General features: G+C 35.0%; 1 protein-coding gene across 3 annotated transcripts in view; it reads right to left on the bottom strand.

Annotated features, from left to right (window-relative positions):
• The window catches only part of LOC123533607 (GPI ethanolamine phosphate transferase 1-like), an 87,756-nt gene that overhangs the window by 52,711 nt on the left and 21,769 nt on the right, over nt 1-13,276 (bottom strand). For all 3 annotated transcript variants that reach the window (XM_053519478.1, XM_053519480.1, XM_053519479.1), the window contains exon 2: nt 2,265-3,201. In XM_053519478.1, the coding sequence (XP_053375453.1) occupies nt 2,265-2,491 (227 nt within the window). In that variant the 5' untranslated portion in view covers nt 2,492-3,201. The remainder of the gene's footprint in view (nt 1-2,264; nt 3,202-13,276) is intronic.

The following is a 13,276-nucleotide window of genomic DNA, read 5'->3' as shown; positions in this document are numbered from 1 at the left end:
CAAATAGTCGTGATCGAGCAGGTAAAAAGGGGCGAGGGTAGGCAATGTGAGAATAACATTTCTACAGACAAAAACCTAAGTCATTATAAACGCGCATAATGTGTTCTATAAAAAAAAGTGTTAAATGTAATACGATATTTTTTCGCATTAACAATCACTATTATGCCCTCCTTTCAGAGACATTGGCATGCAGTTCAACTGAACTATGACGGAACATGTCTCAAAGACTGAAAACAGTTTTCTTATATCAAACATGACTCGTATTTCTTAAATTTAATACTGAAATTCCTTTTTAAAATGTACAAAAAAGTTTTGGACGTGCAATGCAATCTTTGGAAATTCATTTGTACGGGAAAAAGGCCAACAATTTAGTGTATCTATGCCTTGAAAACGCTAGGCAGGTCAGATTCTAGTACAATGTACTATTTCTTATACATTATATTCATTCAAGTTGAAAATAAATACAGATGTTTACTATGGAATCTGATATCTAGGTGATTTAAATATAGACAGACCGTGACAGCTCCTTCCCATATTGTAAAAGATATTTGAAAAAAGACATAAAAAACGCATGTTTGTATTATGTACCTAGATGTTAAAATGACTATAGCGTAATTTGTTAAGTATATTTAGTTTTTATTTTATCTTCTAATAAATATAAATACGATCTGGACACATCTATGCGAGGTACCCTATTTTCATATTTATTTGGGTTTTACGGCGCACCAACACAGGATAGGTTATATGGCGCCAAACAGGACTACAAATTTTGGTTTCACATCTCATTTACATCGAAATAAAAACATGAGGTATGTAATCAAAATCTGCATACCTCCTGTAATCACAGAGTTACAGCAAAACCAAGTGTTAAGACCCTATTAGTCGCCTCTTACGAACATGCAAGGGTAAGGCAGTGGTTCCAATTCTTTTCATACATAGATCGTCCCAGAACCACATGGGGCACCCTATTTTCAAGAGACAGACAAAACCTTTCCTTATCATGAGGAAAGTTTACAAAGGCTTATCAGCTGCCGAAGTTAAAACAATAAATTACAGAATTCTTCAGAAATGGAAACAGAACACGAGCAGGTATAGTGTCTTGTATGGCAAGAAAAATGTGTGTTTGTGTGTGCGTGTGTGCGTGTGTGTGTGTGTGTTTAGGGAACACAAAACAACAGCATAAATTTGATTTGACCTAAATTAGAGGTTAGCACTTAAAATAAAGCATAAAAGTTGTATCTCATAACTATTTTTAATTGAGATCAAAAATCGATATGAACTGTTTGCACAGTTTTATAACGTTATTATCATTTTAAATTCATATTTAGTATTGAACTCTCGCAGTCTTGATAAACCTAGAACAAATACTATCGGTTCGTTTAGCTTAACCTGTCAGATATAGATCATCATTTTATTATTATTATACCGTTATTCGCGTATTTTAACTATGTCAAACACTGATCGTTAATAAGCATTTATTACATCAGAAATTAAATTAGATGGTTTTATTTTTAAGTTTTGTTTTTTTTACTTATTAGCCCTGTAAACTTGTGTTGAATATAGACTAGTAGTATATGAAGTTTACTTTCTAATATAAACAAAGTATTTTTCATTGTTATCTAAGTAATTGATTTACGTATGCTTTTTCAGCAGACAAAAATACTAATTTCTGTTCATGGAAGTTTTAGCTATTTTGGTTCAAAACAGCTCCAATAAGAAAATGTGTTCAATATTAAAATATCTGGAAATTGAGTAAATCTGTTATATATAGGATGAGTACATAAAATTCGTCACCAGTCAGAGCAAAAGGCAGATATCTCTTTATTAATAATTATGTCGATACAGTTATCCATTTTCTGTACCAAGGTGACGATATGAACCCGTTTAAATACTGGGCTCGAATCTAGTTTAAAAAGGATTTTATAACTATCAAAGTGCACTGTAGTGTTATGTCACTATGGATCACATATACCCCGGGTCCTTATTCGTCTAAATTATAGTAAATGTCTTTCACTATACATTGTAGAGCAACACCCTTTGGGAGATACAAATATTGGCTGTTATGTAGAGGTTGTTGTTCTGGAGAGGTAAATTTGATAGTATATTTCAGCTTAGGGAAATTTTGATGATGTTGTTATAGAGAGCTTTTTGCTTAAGAGGGGGCCGCTCTGGAGAGGTTGTACTGTTGTTCAACACGTAGTTTGAGGATCGTATTACACGGATTTTAGCCGAACCAAAAAATTAAAAACAGGATACAAACTTACCTCAGAAAAGGCGCTGGACTTTTCCCATTAGGCATAAGTTCCATAATTTTGTCGGCTCGTAATCCGTCGGCAACAATGAATACTAGTCTCTTCGCTGGTGGTTTGAGAGGAGACCGGTGTGGTGTCATTCCATTCACTAGCGGTGTGGCGAAATATATTTCAAAAATTGAAAAAAAGAATATGGCATGTATAGCCATACCCACTGCGATAACTAGCCACATTTTCATCGTGGATATCTATTTTTTTTTCTATTCACAGAAAGAAAATTCCAGAATCTTGAATATAAGCTCCGTACTCCACAGTATGAACTGACCCTTTATTTAGATTTAAGAATTTAACATAAACACATTTACTCTTTTTTTATACAAATGGACGTCACCTTACAATGGATTATATGTCACACCGTTTTAAGTTGGTCTAGACTTGTCCCCGACTACAGTTTTAATCCCTTACAACGCGCTCAATTCCATAGTCAATAAGACCAATTACCCGTACTGGTATTTGATCGATTTACTTTAATATTTATTTCTGTTTATATATTCTGTAGTTACAAGCTAGCGTACATGTACCCGGCGGAAAAATGATTTTAACTTTCATACAGTATACTGTCAACTTGTTAACGACCTCTATTATATAATACTACATTTAAGAATTTTACGGTTATTTGAACACTTCCTATTGAATGAAACTTATGAATAACTGGAGCGATATTTTGATATTTTTCGCTTCACCGGATTTTTCATTAAGCGTCAAGTTTTTACCTTACAAATTTAACATACAGAAAAAATGTAATATTGATCACTAGATAGGATAGGCATTCTCTTTTCGTTTGTCGTTGTTAGTTTTAATTACCAGTGGAGTTTTGTACAATAAACGAGGTACTAAATTTCCTCCGTGGTTCTCGGATGATCGAAGAGGTTGTAGTAAATAATTTCACCTGAAAATAAAAAGGAGAAAAAACTGGTCATACAAATTGTTATACAAATCAGTAAGGATACGGTATATATTGACCATTAGGCCAAGCAAAATAATTACTTGCTTTATAAGGTAAAGTAAAGAGCAAAAAAAACCAAAAAACAACAGATTCGCATTGTATTTATACTTATTTGGGTAAAGGTATTAGGTATAAACAAATAAATTGCGTTTGTTTCACCGGACAAGTCAAAGCAACCGTCCAAGTAATAAGTTTTCACCATGTTGAATAAAAGAGTAAGGCCCTTGCATTACATGCAAAGCCATTATAGAACAACACAGATATTTAAAACTTCAAAATTATCCTTTTCCATTGGACTAAAAAGCCCATGGGGATATACATGTACATGCATAAATACAATATAGTACACAAATCAGTTCAGCAAACAAATTAAGTCTCCCTTTACGTTAGGATAGGTAAATATGTAGTATATCCAAGTACACACGCACTTACGCACGCACATGCAGTTATTATAATTTTATTTTTCTAAAACACAAATGTTGATTATGTTAAAAGAGACAACTGACGAGTTAAATACACGGACTGCTTAGAAGTATTTCTACTTTAATCCGGTACATAAAACGCAATTAAAGTTAAATATGACATGGTTATCATTTATAAGAAAGACGGATGTTGGCATTTGATTTTAATGTGAGATAGGAGAATATATATTCTATATATACACATACGGTTTTGTAAACTTTCGAATATGGAATTGATATTATCTGTAATAAGTTCAAAGATGCGGTTGTGCAAGAGGAGTGTAGGAATTCCGGTAGACACGGAAATTGGCGAACTTTATTAGTCTAGTTCCGTATTTCTTACTCGACTTTGCGATTATTTATATTTATTTGACTGAGTGTTCCATTTCTTTACATATTCAAGTTCCTTACTGGAAATGGACATCGACCATTTAATTTTAATGAAAGAAAAAACAACAACAATAACATGCTTTCGCCAACTTAAAACAGTTGTTTTTTATAATAGGTGGATATTTTGAGTAATATCATATATATGTGAATATTTTGATACGTATTTTTTTTTAATGAAAATCGATTTTTTTTTTTTTTTTTTTTTTTTTTTTTTTTTTTTTTTGGTCTCCAGGGTATTGATTTTTGGTCATATATATGTAGTATTTGAACTAGACCAGTTTTTATTAGGAAGATCAATGATAATTTTAGAAATATGTTTCAGTGTTATGATTTTTTTAGATATAGAGTGTACGATTGGATGTAAGTATTTCTTAGAATTTCCACTTATAATTGTAGAGCAATAAGGATGCAGAGTTCCCTTTATAATTATTTTCAACATTTTAATATGAAAAGGGAAATTGTTTTTTCCTGTCAATGATATTTAAAACTATTTCACACTCGTCTCTCGTCCAGTTTTTGTTAAATGTCGATAAAGAAGGCCATAAAGTGATGGAAAAACACGATTTGCGTACAACTTAAAGTTAAAGTGCTTTGAGAAGTTCAATCTTTATTTAAGTCTCATTCACATACATGCATAAAATATAACATACAAATCGACAATTACATAAATTATAATGGATGTGACCCTTCTAATCAGAAGTATATGAGACTATATTTAAGAATTAACATTCACAAATATATACATTTCCAGTACATTTTGAATCATACACTGTACACAAATGGAACAAATAATATATATTACAAGATAAACCTAAGACGTATTCGCTAATCTTGACTTAAAGTTACTTAAGAATCAGATATATAAAATGTGACAAGACAGTATAGGCTCTCCACAACTTGGGGGAAATAAAGATATCTATCTATCTATAACTATTGCGCGTAACTAAAAAAACGGTCTAAAATATCAGTTATCATTTCGATCAGATCGAATATGAACTGATTAGCAACTATGTCTTAGACGATGATAAAAAGAATTTGTATCTGAACAAATAAAAACCTTTTAGCATTATTTACAAATGAATAAAAGTCTACGTTGTAAAATATTGTGACAGGTTTTGACACAAAAACGAATCATTTCAGGTTTTGGAAAGTAGAAACTTCAGTTTATCTGACTGAGAATGATATTCACTCTCCACTGAAGAAATGTTACAATATTTACATAAACTATTTTGCATTTCATTGTCATGACAATGCCCTGATTCAATAGACATAGATTATTTATATCATGTCATCATAAAGTTTGTATTTCATTTGAAATCCCGTTTCAAATTAGTCAAACTAGCTAACTGTCAGTATTTCAGTCCTCGATAGAAAGGTTCTATTGTCACCTTTTTTAATTCAATCAAATGTATTATGTAATTTTAATCTTGCAACATACATGTATATCCACGATTTAAGTTTTTTTCATTCATTCCTAATTTAACAGTTGTATTATCTTGTGATCATATCAGTTATGTATTTCTTTCATTTTCGTTGATCACGTTTACCTAGATCTGCCAAAACTTGTTTAAACCATAAAAATTAGAAGATAAAAATGTTGCATACATACAAGAATTTTATTAAATATACAACGAAATATGTTTTGTGAATTAGCTCTTGTACTGAGCAAATAAACATTCTGCTTATTTTACATCAATTAATCTACCAACAAATGAGACAAAATACCTTCAATAAATCCGTTTGTAGCAATTTTAATATATCATCCTTATATAATAATGTTACGATATAATATACTGTGTTCTCAATTAATCTCAGTACATGTGTACTCGGGCACTATGTAAAATGATATGAGATTACATAAAGTATTATATCTGTTTTTACTGCTTCTCATAAGCTTTTTTTTTCTTCATATGAGCCGCGCCATGAGAAAACCAACATAGTGGCTTTGCGACCAGCATGGATCCTGACCAGCCTGGTCAGGATCCATGCTGTTCGCTAATGGTTTCTCTAATTGCAGTAGAGTTTGAAAGCGAACAGCACGGATCCTGACTAGACTGCGCGGATCCATGCTGGTTGCAAAGCCACTATGTTGGTTTTCTCATGGCGCGGCTCATTATACATTAATCACAGAGTTTGGATTAAAAAGTATACTTCTACACGCACAGTATACAAAAGTACACTTCAGATTCATGTTTTTCCTCCTGTTTGGGCAATGAGAACCATACCGATGGCTGCCAGGACCTTAAATTGTTCTTACAGTATTCGGGGGCATCAATCGCTGTTAATTGTGCTGGCCCCTACTTATCCGTTTACATCCCCATCCACTAAGTGATCGGGAGAGCACAGACCTATGGATCATGGGGTATTGAGTTAAATCCCCGGACGATGTTTTTGTTCTCCTAACCATTTGATCGGAAACGTTGTGTCTCAATCAATTGGCATCTAATTCTCAGTTTATCTGACTGAGAATGATATTCACTCTCCACTGAAGAAATGTTACAATATTTACATAAACTATTTTGCATTTCATTGTCATGACAATGCCCTGATTCAATAGACATAGATTATTTATATCATGTCATCATAAAGTTTGTATTTCATTTGAAATCCCGTTTCAAATTAGTCAAACTAGCTAACTGTCAGTATTTCAGTCCTCGATAGAAAGGTTCTATTGTCACCTTTTTTAATTCAATCAAATGTATTATGTAATTTTAATCTTGCAACATACATGTATATCCACGATTTAAGTTTTTTTCATTCATTCCTAATTTAACAGTTGTATTATCTTGTGATCATATCAGTTATGTATTTCTTTCATTTTCGTTGATCACGTTTACCTAGATCTGCCAAAACTTGTTTAAACCATACAAATTAGAAGATAAAAATGTTGCATACATACAAGAATTTTATTAAATATACAACGAAATATGTTTTGTGAATTAGCTCTTGTACTGAGCAAATAAACATTCTGCTTATTTTACATCAATTAATCTACCAACAAATGAGACAAAATACCTTCAATAAATCCGTTTGTAGCAATTTTAATATATCATCCTTATATAATAATGTTACGATATAATATACTGTGTTCTCAATTAATCTCAGTACATGTGTACTCGGGCACTATGTAAAATGATATGAGATTACATAAAGTATTATATCTGTTTTTACTGCTTCTCATAAGCTTTTTTTTTCTTCATATGAGCCGCGCCATGAGAAAACCAACATAGTGGCTTTGCGACCAGCATGGATCCTGACCAGCCTGGTCAGGATCCATGCTGTTCGCTAATGGTTTCTCTAATTGCAGTAGAGTTTGAAAGCGAACAGCACGGATCCTGACTAGACTGCGCGGATCCATGCTGGTTGCAAAGCCACTATGTTGGTTTTCTCATGGCGCGGCTCATTATACATTAATCACAGAGTTTGGATTAAAAAGTATACTTCTACACGCACGTATACAAAAGTACACTTCAGATTCATGTTTTTCCTCCTGTTTGGGCAATGAGAACCATACCGATGGCTGCCAGGACCTTAAATTGTTCTTACAGTATTCGGGGGCATCAATCGCTGTTAATTGTGCTGGCCCCTACTTATCCGTTTACATCCCCATCCACTAAGTGATCGGGAGAGCACAGACCTATGGATCATGGGGTATTGAGTTAAATCCCCGGACGATGTTTTTGTTCTCCTAACCATTTGATCGGAAACGTTGTGTCTCAATCAATTGGCATCTAATTCTCAGTTTATCTGACTGAGAATGATATTCACTCTCCACTGAAGAAATGTTACAATATTTACATAAACTATTTTGCATTTCATTGTCATGACAATGCCCTGATTCAATAGACATAGATTATTTATATCATGTCATCATAAAGTTTGTATTTCATTTGAAATCCCGTTTCAAATTAGTCAAACTAGCTAACTGTCAGTATTTCAGTCCTCGATAGAAAGGTTCTATTGTCACCTTTTTTAATTCAATCAAATGCATTATGTAATTTTAATCTTGCAACATACATGTATATACACGATTTAAGTTTTTTTCATTCATTCCTAATTTAACAGTTGTATTATCTTGTGATCATATCAGTTATGTATTTCTTTCATTTTCGTTGATCACGTTTACCTTGATCTGCCAAAACTTGTTTAAACCATAAAAATTAGAAGATAAAAATGTTGCATACATACAAGAATTTTATTAAATATACAACGAAATATGTTTTGTGAATTAGCTCTTGTACTGAGCAAATAAACATTCTGCTTATTTTACGTCAATTAATCTACCAACAAATGAGACAAAATACCTTCAATAAATCCGTTTGTAGCAATTTTAATATATCATCCTTATATAATAATGTTACGATATAATATACTGTGTTCTCAGTTAATCTCAGTACATGTGTACTCGGGCACTACGTAAAATGATATAAGACTACATAAAGTTTTATATCTGTTTTTACTGCTTCTCATAAGCTTTTTTTTTTCTTCATATGAGCCGCGCCATGAGAAAACCAACATAGTGGCTTTGCGACCAGCATGGATCCTGACCAGCCTGCGCATCCGCGCAGCCTGGTCAGGATCCATGTTGTTCGCTAATGGTTTCTCTAATTGCAGTAGGGTTTGAAAGCGAACAGCACGGATCCTGACTAGACTGCGCGGATCCATGCTGGTTGCAAAGCCACTATGTTGGTTTTCTCATGGCGCGGCTCATTATACATTAATCACAGAGTTTGGATTAAAAAGTATACTTCTACACGCACAGTATACAAAAGTACACTTCCTTCAGATTCATGTTTTTCCTTCTGTTTGGGCACTGAGAACCATACCGATGGCTGCCAGGACCTTAAATTGTTCTTACAGTATTCGGGGGCATCAATCGCTGTTAATTGTGCTGGCCCCTACTTATCCGTTTACATCCCCATCCACTAAGCTCAATCGGGAGAGCACAGACCTATGGATCATGGGGTATTGAGTTAAATCCCCGGACGATGTTTTTGTTCTCCTAACCATTTGATCGGAAACGTTGTGTCTCAATCAATTGGCATCTGATTGATGGGAACTCTGGTTAGGTAAACTTCGATTGTTACATAACTGATATACTGTTTAAGGTATTAGATCACTAATAGAGAACCTCCTTTTTGAAGAGTATTCAATTCCTACCATAAACCTACTTTTACTGCAATTCTTAGGGGTGCGTAGGTTCAAGCCCTACTGGGACCAAATTTTTTTTCTCCTTATTTTCCTTTTTTACTAGTAAGTTTTTACTTCTTTCAAGACTTATTATTGATTTTTTGTATAAAAATGGAAACAGATGAATCTTATAAGCGATTTCTTGGTGTTCTAAGTGAATTTACTACTTAAACAGAAGGGGTAGAGTTACACATCTTTAAAAATATTGAGTTACAGCCGGTGAAAGTTCTCTATTTTGCTTTCACTCTTAGATTATATATTGTGGAAGAAATTTAGGTAGGTTTTACATCTTCCCTTAGGTTATTTTTAAATGGAGTAAGCAAAATTCAAAACAGAAACACAGCATTCGACCTTATTTTTTCAATGTTGAAGTATGAATTCTGTCTCATTTAATCTGTTTACTTGAGGCACCGTAGAAAAAATGATATTGACATTTTTATTTTGTGTTTTATAATTGTTTACCAATAGTTTGATGTTTCTTATATTGAAATTAATGGTAAAATGAGTTCTCTGCAAACGTTTTGGATAGTGGCTATCACTATGAAATTTGTCTCTACTTGAGCTTGAAGAGATACCATAAGTTATTCAAAATTTATCAAAAAACGGCATGGTAAAAGTTGTTCAAAATTTGCAAAATAGTGCAAAACACTGTTACCTTTCAGAATATACCAAGCAAATGCCATTTTGTAAACATTACTATTAGTGACCTAATACCTTAAAAACGGCGCTAAAACAAACTACCAGAACAGACTGTATTTACAACTGTGCCATGTAAATATACAAAGCTAAAAAGATATGTCAAACGAGCGAAAAATCCACTCGAGCCGAATGCAGAACAGAACAAAACAGTAATTTATTGATATAACTTGAACATGTACAGTTCATCGTTATAAGAACAAAATATACTAAACATGCATAGCAATGCGACAGTGAACAAAACAAAAGAACATTCAGTTAAAATTCAATCAATATTATTTGTAGTGTGACCTGTCATGAGAATCAAAGACATATATGAGCCGTGTCATGAGAAAACCAACATAGTGGGTTTGCGACTAGCATGGATCCAGACCAGCCTGCGCATCCGCGCAGTCTGGTCAGGATCCATGCTGTTCGCTAACAGTTTCTCCAACTCCAATAGGCTTTAAAAGCGAACAGCATGTATCCTGACCAGACTGCGCGGATGCGCAGGCTGGTCTGGATCCATGCTGGTCGCAAACCCAATATGTTGGTTTTCTCATGGAACGGCTCATATGTAATATTTTCTAAATAATATTCCCTCAGGGATAATCTGTCTTCAGCGATTGTACAATATGAAATACTGTACGAAGGATACAATGTACGCAATCACTGAATGCAAAATACAGATTTTAGAATGTGGAATACAGCATCCCCGATCGAGCTCTATTATATTATTGCTTTGTATAACTGACACTCTAAGTATTCAATACCATTGAATACTGTCACTGAAACGTAATGATGGTGGGCGTTTGCCTTATCAGATCGTATTGCATGTATGATAATCAAACCTTGCGGGATTTTCAAGAAAAAAAATGGTTTTCTCTCCTATAGAGCCAACACGATGAAAATAACAAAGTCTCGTACACAGAGCATGTCACTGCAAAGATGTCTCCTTTAAACAATCAGAAAATGACCACTGAAAAGAGTCGAGAGGAAAATGCAGTTTTTATTTGTGAAAATACTAGGCAAACGTGAAAAATATGAACGAATATCAGTTACGGTGAAATAGCATCGTGTAATTTATTTCAAGTAAGTATTCACCCCTTTCACCCCTTCGTACTAAAAAAATGAAAATGGGGAAAGAAGTGCATTCCGCGTTCTATTATAACCTTTAACTTGCTAAAGTTTTTAAATGGACTGGTCCATCATTTAATTTGGGTAATACCATTTATTATTTTAAGGGGCGTTCGCTGAAAATTTACTGACTGAATAACGAACAGTGCAGACCATGATCGGACTGCACGGATGTGCAGGCTGATCTTGGTCTGCGCTGGTCGCAAAGGCAGAATCACTTGCTGCCAGCAGGCTAAAGGTTAATAGTTTATATATCGTTTTACGCACCAATTTGATAAAGTTCGAGTCCACTATATGCAGATTTCTTACGTTCTACAAAAATAAAGCTTTGGTACAGAAGTCTCAGTTATTCAATATTTATTTCATTTTTTTTCAACCAAAACGATGTCTAACGACAACTAACAGAGACAGACCCCATTGGTGTAACTAGGAATCCCTTTGAATAATCTGTTTACCTTTACGCAGTTTGGGTAGTGGACCTCAAATGACACACGGCGTACGTTTTCTCGTTAGGTTATTCGGCATTTTTCGGACGTAAATATAGCTCAAAGGGCACACAGCTTTCTGTAAAAAAAAATCCGAAATATGCCGAAAGCGCATGCGGAAAATACGTAATTTGCCGAGTCTTACGGTCCATTAGTAACTGTTATAGAAAATATTCGTCTTTAAACATTCCTGTTCCAAAATCTGTATCTTTATGTGCTCCTTTAAAAGCTTATGTTAGCGAACAGTAAGACCCCATTTAGAGTTTAGCTCAACTGCCTGGTTCACTACTGCCAAAACTAACCAACAGGCTCTAGACAAGGTTCAAAACCAAGCATTGCGGATCATGACAGGTGCTACAAAGTCTACACCAATCTCCTTCATGGAGAAGCTAACATGCACACAGCCGTTACAAGACAAGAGACATGCAAAGGTCCTGCTTCAAGCAGAGAAGTTCGGGTCTTTTCAAGACCATCCCATGAAAGCCAAGTTGGATGGCTATACCAAAAATCGGCTCAAACGTAGCAGCTTCGTTCATGAGGCAAAAGAAACTCAATCGAGAGTTCAAAACTGAGCTGAACATACCAACGACTCCCCGAGGTAGTGAAGACATTATAAACCAACTAGCGAATGATATGTCCTCGGTGACTGTGAGACTTGCTGTTCCTCGTCTAAACCGCGGGAAGCAAGAGGATGAAGATATTCGGAAGAGCCTCACACTTGCTATGATCAATGAAGAGTATCCTCCGGAAACATGGACTCATGTCTATAAAGACGGATCAGCCACATGCGCCGTCAAAGATGGAGGAGCAGGAGTTTTCATTCAATACCCATCTGGCAAGAGAGAAACACTACATGCAGCCACAAGAAAACACTGCAGCAATTACAAGGCAGAGACTGAAGCACTCATGAAGGCCGTCTCAATGGTTGAAGACTCGACAGAAGAAAGCTCCTCAGTCGTCTTTCTCACAGTTGCACTGTCTGTCATGGAAGCTCTGATCAACAATAAAGCTCCGCAGCTAGCCAGCAGAATGCAGAGCCTGAGTATAACCTGCAAAGTAGCACTTCAGTGGATTCCATCCAATTGTGGACTTGCAGGCAATGAAGAGGCAGACAAACTGGCTAAGCTGGGATCTCAGTCAGAACAACCAACAAAACCTGTGAGTTACAAGGAGAAAGTCACCATCATCAAGGCACTAACGAGACCAAGGATAGAGGAAGATGCTTTTCATCTCCTTGATCGGTCTGAACAAGTGATGCTGGTCAGGCTTCGCTCTGGGCACAACAAGCTCAATGCTCACAAGTACAAGAAATACAGACTGGCACCATCGCCAACTTGTCCATGTGGTGAGGAAGATCAGACTGCGGAGCATATACTTCAGAGATATAAAAGGCATGACCAGGAGCGAGCTGCGACTTGGCCGATAGATACCTCAATGCACCAGAAATTGTATGGAGGCATTGAGGATCTGCGGCAAACGACAAGTTTCATCGAGGCTACTGGGCTGACAGTGTAGTTGCGAACGAGAAGAAAAAGAAGAAGAAGAAAAGCTTATGTTACAAAAACTTCACCTTTTTCAAAAAGGATCTTAGCGGCTCTATAAATTTCAATTTTGTTGAAAAACCCTTTAAAGTATTTCAGTTGATACAACAGTTTCCTTTTTAAGAACAAAAACGTATTT

This window comes from Mercenaria mercenaria, chromosome 12 (genome assembly GCF_021730395.1).
Source record: "Mercenaria mercenaria strain notata chromosome 12, MADL_Memer_1, whole genome shotgun sequence".
Taxonomy (NCBI): domain Eukaryota; kingdom Metazoa; phylum Mollusca; class Bivalvia; order Venerida; family Veneridae; genus Mercenaria; species Mercenaria mercenaria.
Note: the sequence above shows the minus strand (reverse complement) of the source record. Positions and strands in the feature narration are given on the sequence as shown.